This window comes from Kwoniella dejecticola, chromosome 1 (assembly GCF_000512565.2).
Source record: "Kwoniella dejecticola CBS 10117 chromosome 1, complete sequence".
Classification (NCBI taxonomy): Eukaryota; Fungi; Basidiomycota; class Tremellomycetes; order Tremellales; family Cryptococcaceae; genus Kwoniella; species Kwoniella dejecticola.
Window position 1 is genome coordinate 3,383,851 of NC_089301.1, and position 21,305 is coordinate 3,405,155.

Below are 21,305 nucleotides of genomic sequence, written 5' to 3' on the forward strand. Positions count from 1 at the left end.
TGCTCAACCAAAGTTCTGCACGGTCCTCACATCTATCCTACCGCCATTGTGCCTCCTTTCGAATTCGACATTAAAACTCCCTTATTGGCACCAACACCGACTATCCTTGCACGCCCCCTTTTGGCCTTCTTGCTCGTTTCGTCAAACGTCATCGCGATCAATTCGGTAGCGCTAGTGATTTAGCACGTCAGACCAACATTAGCGGATACCAAGTGCAGCTTCTTGTGGTACATCAGTCCTGCTGAAAGGTCATCCTTCGAGGTCGATTCTGTTCATTCATTAACAGTTGGCGATCAGAAGGCGAGAATAGGGTTAACAGTCCATTACAAGTGAGTAATTTCAACGCTCCTGTTGTCTCAAGAGCTTCCTGTCCCCTGCGAGGAACAGCCGAATCGATGGACAGATCATCGACAGAACCGGAGGAACGGATGGGAAAAATCTGTCATCTCTCAGCTTTTGAACCTAGATTGGAGGTATATTGGACAATTTGTCTCACTTCATTAGATAAGCTTTCCATTCATTGAACAGCCATGGTTCACTGGAACTGGTGTAGTCGTGGTCCATCCCAACCCAACTTCTACCCTCTAAATTCATCCTCAGCAAGCCCTGCAACTTCGTACATCACCACTCTTCATAGACTTCCAGCACGAGCGCAAATTCGAGAATTGTCAACATGTCAATAGACCTAGCTGACATCAATCATGTGCTGACAGCGTCCCCCTCGCTGCAATCTCCTTTCGACCGTTACTGTGCGGATCCTGAGGCAGAGTTCCTCCGATCCTCGTCCCCAACAACACATCAAACTTCTTCGCCTACCGCGACCTCCCACACCATATCCTCTCCCGTCATTCCTTCTCAATTCCTCCAACCTACCCCTCAAGTAAGTGGGCACAAGCGTCCTTACGACGAGATGTCCCGCGCGAATACCCACTCGCCAATACTGGCGACTGAGGGGTCCACGGCATTTCAAGCGCATACCCTCGCCTTGCTCTCGCTTATCTCTCAACATCCTTCACCGGCATTCCCATTCCCGACCAACGGACAGGATCCAGCTGGTCACCTTACGCTGTCCACATTCCCAGGCAAGAAGACGCCAGCTGAAGAAGCTATAGAACGAGCTATCATAGCTTTGGGAGAGAGAGTTTGGGCTACCGAACGAAATCAAGGGGTAGTTCATCAGCCAACGAAGCTACCTCCAGGTATACATCAAGCTTCCGAACTGCTCACCCCAGAATGGACTCCGCCCATAACAAACCCTCTGCACGTCACAGCTGGACCGACACCGGTGTGCCCGACATGCGCTCGACCCGTCACCGATAACACACCTTCGGCAGTTTATCCTCAATCGCAAAACGCTTCTGTCTACGCTTCTCACCCCTTGTCTGTATCTCTGTCTACACCTGATGCTCAGATGAGACAGTTGCCTTCATCCTCAACTGGTTTCGGACACGGCTACAACCCTCACTCTATCTTGACAACTCCTTCTGGACAAAGCGTCCTAACCGGTGGACCAGGCTCGGCATCCTGGTCTGTTGGTGATTCTGGTATGTCGGCTGAAAAGGAATTAGAATTACTCAAAGCGCAAGTTCAAGACATCGCCCGGGTCTGTAAAGCCGTAGCTACCGGTGACTTGACTCAGAAAATTATCGTCCCCGTAGAAGGTCAAGCTATGACTGAATTGAAGAATATTATCAACGCCATGGTGGACCGATTACAAACTTTTGCTGTAGAAGTGGAACGTGTATCTCTCGAAGTAGGAACTCAGGGTAAACTCGGTGGTCAAGCTGTCGTCGAGGGTGTCGAAGGTACTTGGAGAGAGCTGACTGCTGTTGTCAACAAACTTGCTGCCAATCTGACCAATCAAGTGAGAAGTATCGCAAAGGTGACCAAGGTGAGTATCATGCTCATTCCGATCAGCGTCCGCAGCTGACGCAACATAAATCCCCAGGCCGTTGCCAAAGGTGACCTGAGCGAGACCATCGACGTTGAGGCTTCTGGAGAGATCGCTGAACTGAAAACTACTGTAAATGGAATGGTGATGTCACTGCGTACGCTGGCAGACGAGGTATCTAGGGTATCACTGGAAGTGGGTTCGCAAGGTAAATTAGGTGGACAAGCAAATGTACCCGATGTTGAAGGTGTATGGAAGGATCTTACGGTCAATGTGAGCTCCAAGTCGTTTGTGAAGAGTGACCAATAGCTGAACAACGTGCTCGGTTCAGGTGAATCGAATGTGTGAAAGTTTAACAACTCAAGTGCGGTCGATCGGTAGCGTCACCACGGCTGTAGCTCGAGGAGATCTCAGCAAGATGATTGAGATTGAAGCGGAAGGTGAAATGGCAGTACTCAAGAACACCGTCAACTCTATGATAATGCAACTCACGATATTCGCCAATGAAGTAACCCGTGTAGCGCTCGAAGTAGGAACTCACGGTACGCTGGGTGGACAAGCCGTCGTGCCCGGTGTGGAAGGTGTATGGGATGATTTAACAACCAATGTGAACGTGAGTGACTTCATCAGCTAGATGATCAGAGTCAGGTGCTGACCCAGAGCATATCTGGCAGAAAATGGCTAGGAATCTAACGGATCAAGTGCGAGAAATTGCAGAAGTCACAAAATCCGTAGCGCGAGGAGATCTAACCAAGACAGTCAACGCCGATGTTCAAGGAGAGATTTTGGAATTGAAGATCACCGTGAACGATATGGTATGTCTATTCATCTTTAAGTGATTATTCAAGCTAATCATATATCTTGGCGTTCAGGTTGCCCAACTTACCGTCTTCGCCGCGGAAGTAACCCGTGTATCATTGGAAGTAGGAACAGAAGGTAAACTAGGAGGACAAGCCGATGTACCCAACGTAGAAGGAACCTGGAAAGTCTTGACGGACAATGTGAACCTGATGGCGCTGAACTTGACAACGCAAGTGCGATCCGTGGCGGAGGTCACGACGGCGGTGGCAGCAGGAGATCTTAGTAAATTGATTGCTGTCGAAGCGTTTGGTGAAATCGCCTCGTTGAAGAACACCGTGAACAATATGGTGGAATCCCTGAGATCGTTCTCGTCGGAAGTGACGCGAGTAGCGCGAGAGGTGGGAACGGATGGAAGATTGGGTGGTCAAGCTCGTGTGCCCCACGTAGCTGGAACGTGGAAGGATTTGACGGATTGCGTGAATATCATGGCTGCCAATTTGACTGAGCAAGTACGAACTATTGCTCATGCTACTGTAAGTCCGCTTCAGCTGCCTTCCATCGTTTCTGCCGCGATTCAGGCTGATGGTTGGATATTCTTGGGCAGACCGCTGTGGCCAGAGGTGATCTGACGCAGAAAGTGGTGGGAGTCAAAGTGTCTGGAGAGATCCTGGACTTGGTGAACACCATCAATAATATGATTGACCAATTGGCGATCTTCGCTGCGGAGGTGACCCGTGTAGCTAGAGAAGTAGGAACGGAAGGTAAATTGGGTGTACAGGCTGAAGTTGAAAATATAGAAGGAACATGGCAAGAGATCACGTAGGTGACGCCTCAGACCACTACACCATATTGACAGCCTGACAATACTGCCCATCGTCCTTTGAGCTGACCAATTTGTGACTGTGCAGATCCAATGTGAACACGATGGCGTCGAACTTGACATCGCAAGTGCGAGCGTTCGCCCAAATCTCAGCTGCGGCAACCGACGGAGATTTCACGAGGTTCATCACCGTTGAAGCGTCCGGTGAAATGGATAGTTTGAAGACTAAGATCAATCAAATGGTTTACAATCTTCGAGAATCAATCGAGAAGAACACCAAGGCTAGGCAAGAAGCTGAGATGGCGAATCGATCTAAGTCAGAATTCTTAGCCAATATGTCTCACGAGATTAGGTGTGTCATCTCGCAATAACGTGAATGAAGGAATTAGCTGATACAGGTGATGATAAGAACGCCTATGAACGGTATCATCGGTATGACTGCCCTGACCCTAGAAAGCGAATTGACGAGACAACAAAGGGAGAATCTCATGATTGTCTCGAGTTTGGCCAATTCGCTGTTGACCATCATTGATGATATTCTGGATATCTCCAAGAGTGAGCTACCAAACCGCTTGCCATGTAAAGCTTCAGCTGACAAAGCTTGGCTTCCCAGTCGAGGCTGGTCGAATGACTATGGAGCAGATCGCGTTCTCGCTTCGACTCGCAGTGTTCAGCGTGCTCAAGACACTTTGTGTCAAAGCTGCGCAGAACAAGCTCGATTTGATATTCGACATCGACCCCACGATCCCCGACACCCTTATTGGTGATCCTCTCCGTCTCCGACAAGTCATCACCAATTTAATCGGTAATGCGGTGAAGTTTACGACGAAGGGTCAAGTCGCGCTCTCTTGTCGAGTGAAAGGATATGTCAACAATGCGGTCGGCTTAGAATTCTGCGTAGCCGATACGGGTATTGGTATCAAGCAAGATAAATTGGATGTGATTTTCGATACATTCGCTCAAGCCGATGGATCGACGACGCGAAAATACGGTGGAACGGGATTAGGTTTGACGATCAGTAAGAGATTGGTCAACCTGATGAATGGTGATCTATGGGTGGAGAGTGAATATGGTGCAGGATCAAGATTCTACTTCACCACTGTAGCTGAAATCACGACGACCCCAAGGGAAGAGATCAATAGTCGGCTGGCACCATGGCAAGGAAGGAACGTCTTGTTCATCGATACTCTGGGAGACGAATTTGGTGTTTCGAATTTGTTGATTGAGCTGGGCCTCAAGCCGATCGTCATTCATGCGGTCTCGGAGGTGTATAATCTACCTCAGCAGGGGTTGACCATGTTCGATACTATGATTGTGGATTCGCTTAAAGCTGTGAGTTTGACTGCCTTTTCCTCGACTTACGGACTGTGTGCTGAATCGAGATATCTTTTGATTCGCAGGCCAGCGAATTGCGAGGTATTGAATATCTGAGGTATATTCCGATCGTCCTCCTTGCTCCAGTAAGTGAAGAGGCGAAATAATCTGTGTTGAGTCGGACAAGTTGACTGACCTGCCTGCTTTAGTCGAATCGACCACCGGGTCCGGAAAATCCATCATTCATAGACCTCCCTGAAGCTCGTCGACGATTACTTGCCCTGCCTTCAGCAAGCGACCAATCATTATCGCCTATCCCCGTCAAAGATTGCTTGGAGATGGGTATCAATACCTATTACACCACTCCATTAGGAACCACCGAACTAGCAGCTGCTATGCTCCCCGCATTGGAATCTCACCAGATGCAACCTGGAGATTCTGTCAAAGATACCGTTTTATCCATCTTGCTCGCGGAGGATAACTTGGTCAATCAGAAACTCGCGGTGAAATTGCTGGAAGTTGCGGGACATAAGATCGAAGTGGCGGATAATGGGGAGATAGCCATTGAGAAATATAAGAGACGACAATTGGCTCGAACGCCGTTTGATGTGATCTTAGTGAGTTGTCCCTCCCATCCTCCCAACACATTTCGCTTCATCCCTCCCTCCACTCCTCCAAGGTCTCTGTTATTCAGATCACAGTCAAGGGCGAGTATGAAGGACAAGGCTGATCAATGGTGATCGATGACATAGATGGACGTGTCGATGCCTGTAATGGGAGGTATGGAAGCCACGGGCCTGATAAGAGAATTCGAAGCCAACGAAGGGGTCCCTCGAACTCCGATAATAGCCTTGACGGCGCACGCGATGATAGGTGATAAAGAACGATGTCTGGAAGCTGGAATGGACCATTACGTACCCAAGCCTTGTGAGTGGTAATCCTTTGCATCCTCTCCACTCATCATGTAGAAATTTAGAATGAGCGAAGCCATGGGCCTCATTTTTGAACGAATGAGAAATTGACTGATCTTGATCTTCGCGCAACAGTGAGACGAGGAGATTTGATAGCTGCCATCGCAAGAGTCTTGACTACCAACCCGGCGCCCATGTCGACTCAGAGCGGCGTAGGTGTGCCTCTCCAAGAAGCGAATGAAAGGTACGATGTTGGGATGTCGACCGGGTTAAGCGGTCACATGAACAGAACGTAGGGCGTTAGGGGGAGGTCCGTTAATCTTTATCGTGCTGCCTCGGCGCAGTAAGTGAAGGATAATACAGTATACCCTCGAGATGATCTAGAAAACTAGATGAACAGATACATACAGGAAGGGCCTTGGGATTTGGGCCTTGGGCCTTTTGGATTGGAAAATTGGATATTGGAATGGGAATCACAATTGCTATTGCATCGTGGATTCGGTATTGTTATGTAGCTTACTTTCTTTTCAGTTTGATTATTGCTTATACTCAAGATGCGGATTTTATTCTTTTTTTTTACTTTCTCTTCATTAACTGGATTGGATAGGAATGGAATGGAATGTGCATAGTATGGTCAGACATGTATCTTATGGAGTTTTGCATGTTTATCTGATCTCTGAAGAGCAGAGAGGACATGTTTGCTGATCAGACGGTCGTCGTCCAAGAAGGAAATGGAGCGCGATGACACGCAGACAACGCTTGATATCGGCATGACGCGTCCACTATCAATTGGACGACATGTACTCGTACCTCGTTCTACTGTTATCTCCTACACGCTGCACATGATTGATGCGCTATCAACCAGACATGTTACGATAGACAGGCTGCTGGCTGCAAGAGATAAACAATGACCTGCGTTAGGTTATAGGCATAAATTCTCCGAAATGCAGCTTACTGGGGGGGTCTAGATCTTTAGCGCGATTGGGTTAGGTTATCAGAATATCAGAATGGGAATACAACTTGCAATAACGTGTAATCGTAATCAGAAGTAGATCCGCAGTGTTACCCGCGATTACAATTGATTACAACTTACTACGAGAGTACTGCATTACAATTAGCGGGAAGGGCGATGTGATGGGTTTTCCCACTAGTACTACGAGTAATTTTGATTTTTACCAAATGATACCCTGAATTGGTGTGTTTTGGAATCAACCTTCAGGCGGTGTCACTCTCGCATTCGCATTGGCATTTGCAGGTGCAGGCATTGGGCTTGTTGTTGTCGGTATTTTGTGAGCTTGGACCAAATTGATATCCTCTATACTTACTTACTCACTCAATCAATCAATTACTTGATATATTCTACATCCGCCGTATTCATATCGACTCGCTTGTACATAAAACGAGATTACCACCTGAAACACAGTATAATCTGTAGCTTGTGACCAAAGGACATCGACACGACACGAGAGGGACCGAACCCTTGCAGGCTTCTTAACCGAGACGGACAGTCCCTTTGCCGGAAAGCGAAAAGAACGCGAATTCATTACCACCAGAAAGCGGCCTCAAGAACGTTCAGCTCGCGTGAACTAATACCGACTCATCAACTCGTTACCTACTCTTCTCCACCCCAGAAATACAGATTAGGCTATCCTTGATCCCGCGGAACCCCCTTCAATCTCATCTCAACTCACATCTCAGTCCCCTACACCCTCCTCCTTCCTCTCGCCCAAGATGGCGTCCTTCCACCCGACACGGAGGGAGATCGTCCTCGTCCTCATACTGACAACACTTATGTGTTTCATCCTGCAATTCGACCTTTCCCTCAAATTCACAGACTCGAAAGGCTCAGACTCGTTGCTGGGCTTCAAAGTTGGATTCGGAAATAGGTATGAGAACGAGTGGGATAACAAGAGAATACCGAGTACAGCAGGAAGCAGTAGCGATGATCCGGATGTAGGTGCGAAGACGGCGAAGATAGCTGGGATGTCGGAAGCGAAAGTGAAATGGGATGATAAGGGGGGAAATACCATGACGACGGTTTTAGGTCATGCGCCAGGTGAGTCCTGCCGCGAATCTGCAGCTATTTCATGTGACGTAAATGATCACGATAAACTCGAGCTGATGCGTGTGCGACTGGGATTGCGACTGCGTAGGTTGGACAATATTTGATCAGATATACCTGTTCAACGGGACGTGGTATATAGTAACGGACAATCCGTCGTCGGTGCCGCTTCTGCGGTTGATGGTCAGTACGGGTAATGAGATTTGGAATGACGAGGAGTCGATAAAGGGGAGGTGAGCCATTTCCCTTATCATATGACATATTGTCCATTGTTTCCGTTCAGACTGATCTGATTGTCTGCCCTGCCACGTAGAGAACCAACGGAGAAAGACATGCGCATCATTTTCCCATCCGAAGCCAAACGTTTATGGGGCAACTCAGCATCCCTCGTATCCGGTGCAACATTCCTGGTCAATGATCCACCGCAATTCCTCGATCACTACTACCATTTTGCCGCCGAACTCCTGGTCGGATTATGGCGGACCTATGCCTCTTTAGACCCGACTATAAATGCTCAAGGTGTGACCCATCTACCTTCTCCGTCCCGAATGATGATGCCCCACACTCCCGCTGGTAAATGGAACGATTACGCCAAGATGAACTCCTTCTTATCGCGCGCCATCTTCCCCTCCATGTCGTACGAGTACCAGAACGATTTCTTGGATCGTGCCGATACCGCACGGGCATTCATGTTGGAGCGAGTAGTTTTTGCGGACCGGGCAGCAGCGTTCCGGGGCCCAGAGTTCGGCAAAACCTGGCGGACGGCTAGTGAAGCTGTCACACTGGCAGCTAGCAAGTACTGGTGGTCCCCTATCCGGAAAAACCTGATCGAGTTTGTCGGCGGGTCAAACGGTGATCTGGATTTAGCAGGAGATGTTGGTCTGGGGATAGGACTGGACGCTGAGCCTGATGTGGATCTGATTGCGCTCGAAGAGGAAGAGGGAGCGCTGGAAGAAGAGAAGGAGGAGATGCTGGAGAAGATGCGCAAAGAGAAACAAGCCAAGATGGGCAAACCGGTAATCACCTATGTCAGCAGGCAAGAATGGGGTAGGCGAATGCTCCTGAAGGAAGGCCACGAGAGCTTGGTCAAGGAACTGAAAGAGCTAGAGAAGAAATATAATTGGGAAGTCAACATCGTTTCGATGGATAAACTCTCGAGGGACGAACAGATCAGGCTATCGGCGAGGACGACAGTCATGATGGGTGTACATGGGAACGGATTGACCCATCTCTTATGGATGAACAACCAGAACCCGCGGTCAACAGTCATAGAGTTCTTCTACCCTGGAGGATTTGCGGAAGATTATGAGTTCACCTCGAGAGCGCTGGGGATAAGGCATTATGGTATATGGGACGATCAAGCGTTCACAGCGCCAGATACTCCGCAAGTAGCTTATCCAGAGGGGTTCCAGGGTAACGAAATTCCACTGAGTGAGTCCCCTCTTCGGGTTTACGAACTCGTCCTGCTGCTGCTGACGATGACTTGGTTTTCCCGTTCGCGTGACAGACGGTAAAGTAGTAGCGGATTTGATAGTGCAACGACTACTCGTGGAAAAACCGGAAAAAGCACAACGAGAAACGACAACTGAACTAGAATATGCCGAATAAATAAAACCAGATAGCCACGCTTAGCCCAAATTCCCAATCTTAGCTACACCTTGATACTCTCAGCCCAAACCGATTGATTACCTGGCATAGATATAGATTCACCCAGCACTTTCCATTGTATTTCTAATCCAGCTTACCAGATCGCATCACAAACATCTCAAACACCACAAGCACTACAGTATAGGAAGACCTCGACCACGATTAGATTGATCGACAAGTCGGTTGATAGGGGTTGAGTAGGAGCACACATTCTGCCCGTCTCGAGGTATCAGCATAACGAATATATGGACATTACATTGCATGCATGCTCGTGAACGACTATAGATGTGACCATGACTATGACACCTTTGACATATAGCTAAGTGACAAGAATAGGGAGACTAGGGAGGAAGGCTCTCGCGACTGATCACATTCAAATGGTCAATGGTGCATAATCTATCAATACATTGGCATGGTATCCTTCATCGTATGGGGTATATCATATATTATACTTCTTCAGAGATCTGACATCGCACTTCTCATTCTTCACACCATCATTTCTACTTCACCTCGTGTACGTAGGAGGGAGCACCGGTATGGACTATGGCATCAAAAATTGTCCATCCTCTTTGCCTAATCATCCCGCTGACTATGAGCCTTATTATAAGCCACCACGACCCTATCAACATGATCAAGAATCATCAGCATCCATCCGGACTTGCTATCGCACGGCAGTGGGAACAAGTCGACGCACCTTCCAATCTGCTTGAAATACCACTCCCTCGCAGTCTGTTCTGTGATCGGCAAGAACGGTCCCCCTCGTTTGTCTCTGTTGGTCAAGTTGATACCGTTCGCCTCTAAGGATAAACTAGCAAGCTCCTCGAAAGGAACTTGCCAAATCACCTTGAGTCTTCTGAGTTGGACCTGAACAATTCGATTGTTCGAGAGTATGGAAACCGCATCGTCGCCTGGTAAGTCGATATGTGCCACGTAGGAGTCGTTAAAGAATGCGCCGGCATCTACATTTGAAGGCAAAATGAGGGATTTAGCACGCTTGTTCTTTTCGGAGAACATTGTGGATTTGTGCAAGCTATAGCTCACCTAGGTCTTTAAGCCATGATTGACCTAAGGCTTCTCGATCGGAGAACGGCTACGCGTCGCGTCAAACGATCAGCGACCTGGTACGACAGGCATGACAGCAGGAGATAGGCTACTTACCCGCAGGACACCGTCAGCAGAGATGAATCTGGGTAATCTAACCCTATCGAGATCAGTCTGGTCGAAGACCGTCGTAGTATTCCTTATACCCTCCGTGGAAGAAGAGACGAAATCCATGACCCCGACCACGGGTTTAGTGAACAACCTATGTCGCGAAGAGATTAGCTCTTGGCCGCACTGTATCTATTATTGGCGAAAATTGGCAACTCACCCGACAAAGCCTTTTCCGATACCCTTGGTGAAACCAATTGCACCTTCCCTCTCAGCGCCTTCGATGGGCTTGGACTGCTCACAATGAAAGATTAGCAGGTGATTTCATAAAGTGTTATCTTCTTTTTCTGCTTGATCTTGAAACTTACAGCTACACCTTCGAAAGCACTCGTCACACTGTCCGCAAAAGCACTCGCACCTGCAGCGACACCATACAAGGCATGTTTAGGTTTATTCCTTCTTCTGGTCATTCTTCGTTTGGTCTGGTACTCGGTGTCCATCGTTGCCGCCGAGAGACCCTTTCCGATACTGCCAGTGAATTTGGTCATACTATCGGAAATACCGAAGACCGTCTTCTTAGCGAAACTCGTCGCGCCCTGAAGTACAACGCCCAATCAGCTTTTCGCCTCTTCAAAGGTCAGACGAGGAGTGCACAGATTAAGACCTACTCTAGCTATACCAAGACCAATGTCCTTGTTGCCGTGCATGACTATGCCCTGATACGGTTCGTAGAATATATCGGAGAACCCGGAACTGATGTTGTTGAATAGTCCAACAGGATTACCTAAGAAGTCTGCTGAACCCAGGACTCGGTAGATTTGGGATATAAATTGTTCTTGATAATGCAGTTGCACCCTTTCTTGTAGAGAAGGCACGCTTAGCCTGACGTTCTCGAGCAGAAGAGCTCGGAAGTTCAGGGGCGCGGCGTTGACATTGCCTAATGCCATCGTGAGAGCATTGATAGCGTAGTAGAAGGGATTTCGGGTGGACACCTTCTCGTCTACGTTGACTCGGTCCGTCCTCATGAATGACAACTCCAGTGACACAGGTTGCAGCTGCAGAGCTTCGAAGAAAACGTCTGCTTGTGTTGACGAGATGTCGGGTTCAGGTATGTCCTTCGGATGCTCGATCAGAACACTGCGTGACGTTATCAGCTCAGGCTTCTCCTAACCAGGATCCGGCATTGTTGTTGACTCACTCATGAGTGTCCTCCTTCCAAGCGGCGTCTTTGAACTTGACAAAGTCTAACAAGGCGAACATGAAGTCCTCGTCCAATTCTACAGTCATGGACTGTAGCAGTATGGTAGCGTATTTGATGAAGACAACACCATGGGCTGCCGCAAATCGTCAGCACCTCTCATCGAAAGGGGAGACCCACGATGAAGCGTGAAAGGCAGAAGCAATGTTGTAGGGGGGCTCAGCGCTAGACAACTCACATTGATCTTTTAGCACGGCGACCGAAGCTTGCAAGGTAGGATGCGATTCCAATTCCTTGCCGTCCTTAGGTACCACAGTCGGGTATAGGATGATAGGGAACAATCCTCCGAATAGTTGATTATCGATCTGGATCCACTTGCAATCGACGAAAGCGTCGTAGTACTGCGGATAATCGGAGTAACCCAGCTTCAAGCCTCGTACAGAGATATACAGTAATTCGTCCGGTCGCTTGGTAATGACCGATATACCGATTCCCTCAAACTCGACTGATATGTTCAAAGAGGCTTTCTCGTTTACTGAAACGGTCTCGTATGAGCCCGCAGCAGACGAAAGAGTGTCGGTACTGTCGGTACGTCTGATACCGCCTGTTCCTCGCTTGGTTGGCTTATACACACTGGTCTCCTCGTTGTACAAGGACAACGTTAGCAGTTGAGAGCCGCCATCAGCTTGCACATCGACCGATAGTGCCGTTGACCGTTGCATACTGGCTGTGCGTGGGACTTTCATAGGTGGCTGTATACCGATCGCCATCATGTCGATGGTGTTAGCTAATGGTATAGGCTCGTTATTGGGCCCGTCTTCGATGAGCAGCCGAATTCGCTTGTTTGTCGCCGTAGGCCAGTCCCACGCATAGTCTTGCTCCGATTTAGCAGGAAGGAATCGCAATGGACGCTTGTCTCTGGTACCATCCTCGTCCTGTCGAAGCGTGTCAGCACTGGTAGCGTTATGCAGCGCGACGAGACAAGGCTTACCACTTGCTGGAACTTGAGAGCGAGACCGGTATCGTTTCGTAGTCGCAGAGGCCATTGGTCAGTGTCCCTAGAAAGATATATGAATACGCTTGAACCTTCAAGATGGGTATCAACGCGTAGAAGGTATGTCTTTTGACCTCTTGCAGTATGACGCTGCAGTGTGATGTGGGTGCGCCCGATGTCGGACATGTTGAACGGTGCAGACCTACAACGATGTCAGACATGTATTGTAACGGACGAATCTGGAGTTGACTCACCACTTCAGGTTCGGTTCGTCAAAGGCCATGCTAAGCTGCGATGGCGCTTGATGTTGCAATTCATGAAGCGGAACTCGTTGACCTGGAGCCACGTCAATCACATTTTGCGTGCTGTGCTGCCTGATCTTGAGCGGATATTCGAAAGTGTTCTTCAGAAGGAATCGAGGAGCGATAGTGATGACCTTCGTCAATTTGTACTGAAGGATATCATCAGTCACAAGCACACCAACAGAAGCGATCAACTCACCTTGCCGATACCTTCTGTATACGACAGTCCAACATAATTATCGCTCTCGCCTGATGCACTGGTCATGACAATTTGCATGTCCGCAGACACAGGTTCGAAAGATATCGGTTGAGACCATTTCGAATCGTCGACCCTGAGGAACAGTCTATTACGTCGATCTTCGTTAGGGAACCCGAACATGAAGGGAGTGGGTGTTTCTCGGTGGTAATCGTTCGCAAACAGGTCTCTACCAGCGATAGGCCTCTGTCCACCTGTCCAGGTTTTCGCGGCAAGATCGAATGGCAGGCCAGTCTTGTTCATGAAAACGAAGGGACTGTATACCTGGACTTTGAACGCTCCACCGGAATTAGTGTATGTATAGTAATGGAGTTTCAACATGAGCTTCAAGCCTTGTTCATCTGCTAGCTGGAAGTGGTCCTCGATTGGTAGTTCCACATCGTCCGTATTGATGATAGCATAGTCGCTCTGTTTGAGATTCGTATCTTCCGGTGCTACGCTCAGCAGTAAGAGATGACCTAGCTCAACAGTATGTATCGGGCTCGAACCACCTTTGACCAGGAAATTACTCGAACTAAGCCCGGTGTTTTTATCGTGTATTCGGAATTTGAGGTCATAAGGCAGAAGGTTCTCCAATTCGACCGGGGCTCGTAAAGTCAGGCTCATCCTTGGATATATCTTAGCAGCTGGGTCTTTAGCATTGAAGTTGGCTTGAGCTTGGAAGTAAAAAGCCGGTTCTTTAGGAGTTTGGTGTTTACAGCTGATTGGGCGGATGGGCTTTGAGACAAGCTGTTTCCAGTGAAGCGGCATCGACCAGCTATAGTCGAATCCGAATCCCCTTAGTGGTCGTAGCCTGAATCTCTTTTCGAAAGCAGCTTCTAAAGGTAATGGACAGGATTCTCCCGGTCCGATCTTCATCGCACCCGACGAGGCCTTCCCATGGGAGTCGACAACGATCATCTCGATAGGTAAGCTAGTCTGGTTGTCAACATTGAGTGTCGACCGGAAGGTGATAACCTTGATGTTGTTTTCCAGCTTGATCTCGCAGGTAATCTGGTGGGACACTTTGTCAAGTTTCGGTCGAAGCGTGAGTATATGGTCGCCTTCTCGATCAACGGAGATACCGCGTAAGGCTTCCCAAGGGGTGTCTTGGAGCTGAATACCGAGAGCATTATGTCGGACGGCAGAGACGTTCTATAACGCGTTGGGCTCAGCAGCGCAACTCTGAGAGCCACAACGAAATGACTCACATCTCGGGTGTGTTTCCTGTCCTCGAATCGCCAAGGTACGTCTGCTCCCTCATCAAGTCTCTTGACCCCGGTGACCTGCTTGCTGAGATCCGCTTGTTCGGGCCACAGCAGAATCGTAAGACCAGTGCGGTTCCTGATCCTGAAAGGCGCATCGGTCCCTCTGCCTTCTTTCGCTCGATCTTTCTCCTTGCTCCAGACTGTCATGGTAGTGATCGCCAGCTCGATGAAAGCGGAACTCAAGTTGACCTCCAACCTTTCGCTAGCTGTTAATCGGACATTGAGAGGATTGTGACCTGGACCAGCAGAAATGCGGTTAACTCGCAAGTCGAACTTCCAGGGATCCATCAGTGGCTCGAAGTATGAATTGGTCAAGTTGAAATATCGGATAGAAGTGGTGATAGACGTAGCCATCTTCAGATCGCCTGACCAGTCATTGACCATGACCTGGAATTGGCTCGTGGAAAGGTGGACCATGGGCATTTCTTGCAAATCGCCAACCAGAACGAATTGGAATCCATTGATACGGGCTTTCAGCTAGACACCACCCGCGTTAGCTTATTGGCCAAGAGGCGAGCAGCCAGCTTACCTGTTCCTTCGAGATCAGGACATGAGCCTTATCCGCGGACGATCGACGTTTGCTGATGGATGATCGACGTCCCACAGACGTTCGCCTTGCGTGCTTGGAGTTCACAACAGCCATCGAAGTACTCTCAGTCACAGCATCGGTAGTCAAGCTATCCCTCCTTTTATGAGACTGTTGTTCTTGACTCTGTCCACCTTCGGGAGCTAAAGCTTTCTTGGCTACAGCTGTAGCCTTATTGACGATGTCGGTTATGAGCATCATATCAGTATAGGAAGCCCTGAAGATGATCGGATCGGGGATCTCCACCTCGAAACTTGTCATCTGTTGGGCGCCACGTCGTCGAGTATCAAGTGAAAGCGCGACGCTGAGATCGTCCAGGAATTTGACTCGATCGTTGGGCCTGTCCATCCTTCCGAACGACATTCCTATCCTGTCCACTTTCAAGGCAAGAACGCTTTGCTGAGAGAGGAGAACCTCTTTGATGGATAGCTGGATTGCCTGAGTCTTCGGGTTGGTGTCATCGGCGATCACAATCACAGTCGCCTCGATCACCTCCACCCGGAAAGCTAAACCACCTTTTTGTTGAGGTGCCTCGTCGATTTCCTCCGACTGTGCCTCCTCTATTTGCGGAACTTCAGAGTCGGCTGACTTCTTGAATGGAGCGATAGCAAACTCAAGTAGAGCAGCGAGCGGATCGACAGCCAGGATAAATCGTGGACTATCAATTGTGACGATGGCTAAAACAGACTGGTCCGAACCACCAGCCATGGTGTATTGGAACATGCTAAAGAAAGCATCAGCTTACGCAAATGTCCAGATACGAAAAGACATACATTTGATTGCCTTCGTGCGATGCCGGGGGAATTATATCCCTAAACATACTGTTACCTGCTCGAGTGCTGGAGAAAGCAAGCGTCTTCAAGCTGAATTCGGCTTCCATTGCACCGTCCGACAATTTCTTCAAGCCTAAATGGGTCTTGACCAAAGCGAATCGAGCGATGCTACAATTCTTGAGATCTTCCAGAGCGATTGCATCGTTGGTGTACACTTCCAGAGCTATAGAGCCAACAGAAAAGACAAGATCCAAGGAAGTCCAAAGTTCGGCTGAGCCCTGTCCACCAGATTTTATCACAGCAAGTTCAGGTTCAAGACTGACACTGGGCTCGTCTTCGGTTGGGGATTCCATGTCTGGGGTGTCCACCCGTGAGATGGTGGCCGGCGTAGCGGGGATAGACTCGGGGGAGACGTCGGCCTCCCCTAAGTCATTAAGGGCACGCGGCAGCGCTTCGAGCACACTCATTAACAGAACATATTGTCGTTGAGTAAGTGCTAATTTGACATCCGACATTTCGGTCGTAATCTGCGAGGTAGTTTAGCTTACATTCCGATTGAGCCCAAATAGGATATGCTTACCTCCGTATCAGCATGGTGCGGATCCGATCGATGACTGGACCCCCCAGCTTGTCTGATGGCTGCCGTGATAGCCACATCATCGACCATCTGTAATTGACCTTTTTTACCATCGACCGTGATCTCAGATGCGACGCTTATGCCGTGAAGACTAGCATCGATTGTGCTAGTATCGTTGGGATCGTTCAGGTACTCGTTCTTCGCTATCACTTCACCTAATCGCAGGATGAGGACATCATTTGAGGTAAGGCCATCTCGAGGAAGTACGATGATCGGGGTCTTGATGACAATGTCAAAGTGCATTCTCGTGACCTCGGAAGCACGTTGGACAGCAGCTTGTTGCGCAGCATCGTATATAGCCTTCATCCTGGCGAATTTGAGCGCCCATGTGTAGAGATCACGCACAGGACCCTCCATGAATGTGAATTTCAGAGACCCAGTCCGCAGGTGTACTGAAGAGTTGTATCCGGGAAAGGTCTCTTTGTCTGTAGGATCGAAGGTCTCATAGCTAAAGTCCGCAAGTTCTTCTCCTTCGATTGCCAGCAACTTCTTGAACGCGGGATCGGCCACTGAACCATCGGATAGATCCTCAAGTGTGATATTGCCTAATCTGGCACCTATACGGAGTGTTCCTGCTCGAAGCAGCAAAGCTACATCCGCAGATGGCAAACCGAGCAGCGCAAATTTATTTCCGTTGTTCTCGAGGGATACTACGGCAGCCACGTCAGCGGAACACCATTTTGCGAAGCGACGCACCTTCAGCGCTAGTAAGCTTGACTCGAATGCGCATCTTGTCGGTGGAAACAGGCTGTTCTTGAGGCGCAGCTCCTTGGCCAGCATTGTCACTAGTAACAGCTACTTCGGATTGTTCATCTTTCGGCACAAACGTAGTCATGATGAAATCGTAAAGCGCGAGAATCGGCTCAGGAGCAAGGGTGATCTTGAAGGTGGACAAGTCTACGTCGACACTGGTGTCCACGCCTTCATGCTTTGTCATGAACTCGGGTGATTCCTTTTGCACCTTGAGATATCGGACTTTCAACAGCTTATGATCGGTTGGAGAGGAATTCCCATCATCGGCTGAAGCAAGCAGTGGTCTTTTGGCACTACCTTGTTCGATCATAGACAGAGCTACCGATTTGAGGTAAAGGTCTACCGACATATCGTATTTCCTGAGGGCAAAGGTAAGACCGAAATCTTCGAGAACAGCATCTGCGAATGCTTTTTCAGCTGTAGGTGATGATGATTTGTACAACGAGGCTTCCAGTCTGCCGACAGAGAAGGAAAATTCGAAGCTAATCTGTCGCATAACGCTCTTCTGGCTCTGCAAGGAGGGTCAGCCTGGTCCTTGGAAAGCGGTCACTTCACTCACTTCTGTTTGGTCGTCTCTTGCCTCGTAGAATTGATCGCCCTTGCCACCAAGCGAGCTGCTATCGTCCTTGTCCGTGGCGGTGTGATGGGACATGATTGATCGAGTATCGTCAAAGTTGTATTCCTCGATCTGCGCTGAGCGGAAGACTTTGCGTGATTCGGCATGGGTAAGAGTAGGAGCGGGTTCCTGAGGCGCGGCATCATCACCAAATTTGGGTATAGCAACATCGATGAACTTCATGAGTGTTTCTGTCTCGGAGAAGTCAGCCAGGTCAACGAGATCAACATGCATTACTCACTATATTTGCGATCGGAGAAGTTCACATGCAGTTCTGGCAGGTGTCCGGCAATCTTGAACTTGGTCAAATTCGGAGCGTTTGCTATAGCGTTCTGAACGGAGAAAGACATGTTGATCCTCTCTAAGACGTGGAGCTCGTCGGTGCCCGAGGCGTGATCGTCTAGGGCACTCATACAAGCATCTACGTCGCCGCCCATCAAAAGCTGCGCGGACTGAAGTTTCAGGTCGAACCTGTCGTACATGAGATCTTCGAGCTGTTTGTAATCGTCATCCGAGTATTGCCGGCCACGTTTGCTTTGAACGTCTTTCAACTTTTCCTTGTCGGCAAGCTTGCTCCCAACAGATATGTGACCAGCATCCAGGACTAGGGTTTGGCATTGCTTGACTTTCACACTGCGTAAAAGCCACCGTCAGACACCAATCATGAAAGGCGGAAGAATCTACTCACTCCATAGGAATTATGATAATTGGCGCATTCATATCCAGTTGAATGTCCACAGTCTTGTGTTGTTCCAATGCATACTCCAGCCCCGCTCTGGTCTCCTTCCTGATTCCATCTAACGTCTGTCCAGCAGCGTCCAACAAGGCTCCTATCGACTCAAGCTGACTTTCAGGTGGCTTGAAAAACTGTACCACTGCTTCGACGTATCCCTTATGGTAGATGATCTCAAGATGTCGCATTTTGATCGTAACGGCGTTATCGGCTCGACCATCCAAAGGATTCTGTTCCACCTCCATGACGAAGAAAGGGTCAACATCATCCGGTAAACCTGCGTCTATGTCCGCAACTGCACCATCGATACCACCTTCAGCGTCTAAGCTCTCCTGTCTTCGCTTGCCCTTGCCTGACTCCTCGATGTCTTTCACTCTAACGATCTGTGGGTACAGCGAATCGGGCGTGGTACCATCATACACTCTGAACCCGCCAAGTGCTATCTTCCCTTTCATCGAATCGGTTAGTTGGACCGCATCCGCCGAAAAGGAATCGAAGACCAAAGCGATGATATCGCTGTTCTTGCCGTGAGGATCCGTTCGAAGGGAGAAAGAACCCTTATTGAGCTTAGCTGACAGGCGGGCTCGCATAAAGTCTCGGGGCGTGGTGCCGACACTCGCAGCGGCGGCCGTCGCATCGTAATCGATGATATCATCTATCTCCTTCTTTTCCTCCTCAGACATCGATTCGCCTTCGCTCGATTTGGCTGAAGATCCCCATACCCATTCAGACCATGTTTGCTTTTGTGGTTGATTCTTCAATCGTTCTGCTTCCAGCTTCCTCCTTGTTGCCGCATCTTTTCTGGCTTGGGCTCTCGCAACAGATCGGAAGAAACGGATGTCCTCATATGATGATTTGGTCTCGATTTCAGCCAATGCGGTCCCATCTTCTGTGGAAAGTTGTTTGCCCTCCGTTAAAGCTAGCTTCTGCACATACAGTTCCACGTATTTCTTCCTTATGTCCCTTCTTTCCCGCAAATAATCCCACGACCAATGCCTGTTCTTCTCGTGGACTTCCGACCTGATAGCATCTAGGGCAAACTTGAGACGGGCTTTCGCCGGATTCTTTTCGAACTCTTCCTCCGGTGGGCGGAATTTGTGATATTGGTGTGTCCGGCGGTAGAAATGGAAGACGTCCACCATTGACAGGGCATCTCGATATTGATCTCTATCGACCACCACCCCAATCTCGTCAAACATCACCTGCGCATCCACTTTAGGCATTTCGTTGGACATGGTCTTATTGATGATTGCTCGTGCTTCACCGGTTACAGGGCGAAGGATGTATTGGTGATTGGGTTCCCCATCAAGCTGCGAAAATCCACATCGATCAGTAAACACAGCAAAGAGTTGAAGGCGCGTAAGAGCTCACCATAGCCTTCAACGCGTCGATCGTTCCTTGCCTGTCCTCCGAACCTTTATCTAAGCTTTCCGTATCCGTATCGAAGTAAACTGCCAATGCGCCCAGTTTGACAAGCTGTAGTCCTGTGAGCAGCTGATCTATATCGTGAGGTCACCTGACTTACCTTATGTACACCATTCAAGCTATTCTGTATGAACGATTCTACCCAGTTCTCATCCGTGGAGATGGCTTTAAACTCATTGAGGGTGACACCAGCAGCGAAGGGATGCTATGTGGGGTTAATCAGCCACCATACGATCATCGAAATAGCGTATGTGCTCACTTCCGGAGTACTAGTCCCATCTTCGTACCGTATATGTATACCCTTGATCTGTATCTGCACATTGTCGACAACCTTCGATATGATAGCTCCGATGTACGTTTGTTTCGCTGCCGCAACCGTACTCTGTCAGTGGACCAATCGGCACAGCCTGTTAAGGCTACTCACTTTCGTCATTGCCTTCTTGATGTCCTACTTGGCTGGCAGCGTTATCCACAGCTTCAGCAGACTTCAGCTTATCCTGCTTCGTGGCTTGTTCCACTCTCTCGTCCTCTTCCGGATCCACCTTGCCTTGCGGCCTTGCTCTAGCCAGTATGTACACATCGTCAATGATCACCTTCACCGGCTGGCTCTTCAGTGCGTTCCACGGTATCGACAGCGACAATGAGCCGATGTCACCAGCGACTATCTCGACTGGGAGTCCGAATCGCTCCAGAAGGGATTTCTTCAAGTGCAGATTCTTGAGATTCACTTGACCTGCGTCACAATCGTCAGCCTGCAAGCTCATTTCGACCAATTGAGGCATCACTCACCAGACCAGAGAGATCCATTCAGAGCATTCGTATCCAGATTCTCTACGTATGGACCGACATAGATGTTGAGGAGCCGGATGGCAACATTCTTGAGAGCCTGCATGGCCGCTGAGCAGCGGATGAGCGGCGCAGTCCTTGTGCTAGTATCTTGTCTGCGATGTGATTATCGTTGTGTTAGTCACTTATCAGGTGTCTCTCAAGAGATGGTGTGTGATGGGTTTATGTCGTGGGTATACGTTGTTTTCTGGATATCTTGACGAACGATGAAGATGCGGTGTGGATCATTGTTCAGGTTGACATTGTTGCCTGCCGTCATCGTCATAACTCATCAAAGGACATTCCCACGTGAGCGGCTTCCTGAAGGTTGTTACGTAACGGCAGAGCTTACGTCTACCATGAAC

At 49.0% G+C, this 21,305-nt stretch overlaps 3 protein-coding genes across 3 annotated transcripts; 2 read left to right on the top strand and 1 right to left on the bottom strand.

Annotated features, from left to right (window-relative positions):
* Positions 1-673: 673 nt before the first annotated feature.
* On the top strand, positions 674-6,033 carry I303_101253 (uncharacterized protein; the record flags this gene model as incomplete). The annotated part of the gene is made up of 13 exons (XM_065968300.1): positions 674-1,891; positions 1,949-2,164; positions 2,223-2,504; positions 2,566-2,706; positions 2,764-3,225; positions 3,297-3,511; positions 3,601-3,864; positions 3,922-4,067; positions 4,126-4,844; positions 4,913-4,972; positions 5,036-5,443; positions 5,579-5,753; positions 5,873-6,033. 13 exons carry the CDS (start codon positions 674-676, stop codon positions 6,031-6,033), a joined length of 4,467 nt encoding a protein of 1,488 aa, XP_065824372.1.
* Positions 6,034-7,468: 1,435 nt separating this feature from the next.
* Positions 7,469-9,407, top strand: I303_101254 (uncharacterized protein; the record flags this gene model as incomplete). The annotated part of the gene is made up of 4 exons (XM_018404622.1): positions 7,469-7,793; positions 7,891-8,032; positions 8,113-9,230; positions 9,307-9,407. The coding sequence occupies 4 exons, from the start codon at positions 7,469-7,471 to the stop codon at positions 9,405-9,407; spliced, it is 1,686 nt and encodes a 561-aa protein (XP_018267276.1).
* A 612-nt stretch (positions 9,408-10,019) lies between these two features.
* I303_101255 (uncharacterized protein) lies at positions 10,020-21,007 on the bottom strand (the record flags this gene model as incomplete). Its single annotated transcript, XM_065968301.1, has 25 exons — positions 10,020-10,065; positions 10,141-10,405; positions 10,488-10,536; positions 10,605-10,749; positions 10,816-10,889; positions 10,964-11,191; positions 11,264-11,732; positions 11,794-11,929; positions 12,032-12,728; positions 12,785-12,989; positions 13,042-13,238; positions 13,289-14,479; positions 14,536-15,069; positions 15,122-15,902; positions 15,952-16,478; positions 16,532-17,238; positions 17,285-17,852; positions 17,901-18,148; positions 18,199-18,590; positions 18,646-20,000; positions 20,062-20,166; positions 20,216-20,320; positions 20,375-20,481; positions 20,540-20,848; positions 20,905-21,007. The coding sequence occupies 25 exons, from the start codon at positions 21,005-21,007 to the stop codon at positions 10,020-10,022; spliced, it is 9,543 nt and encodes a 3,180-aa protein (XP_065824373.1).
* Between the last annotated feature and the right edge of the window lie 298 nt (positions 21,008-21,305).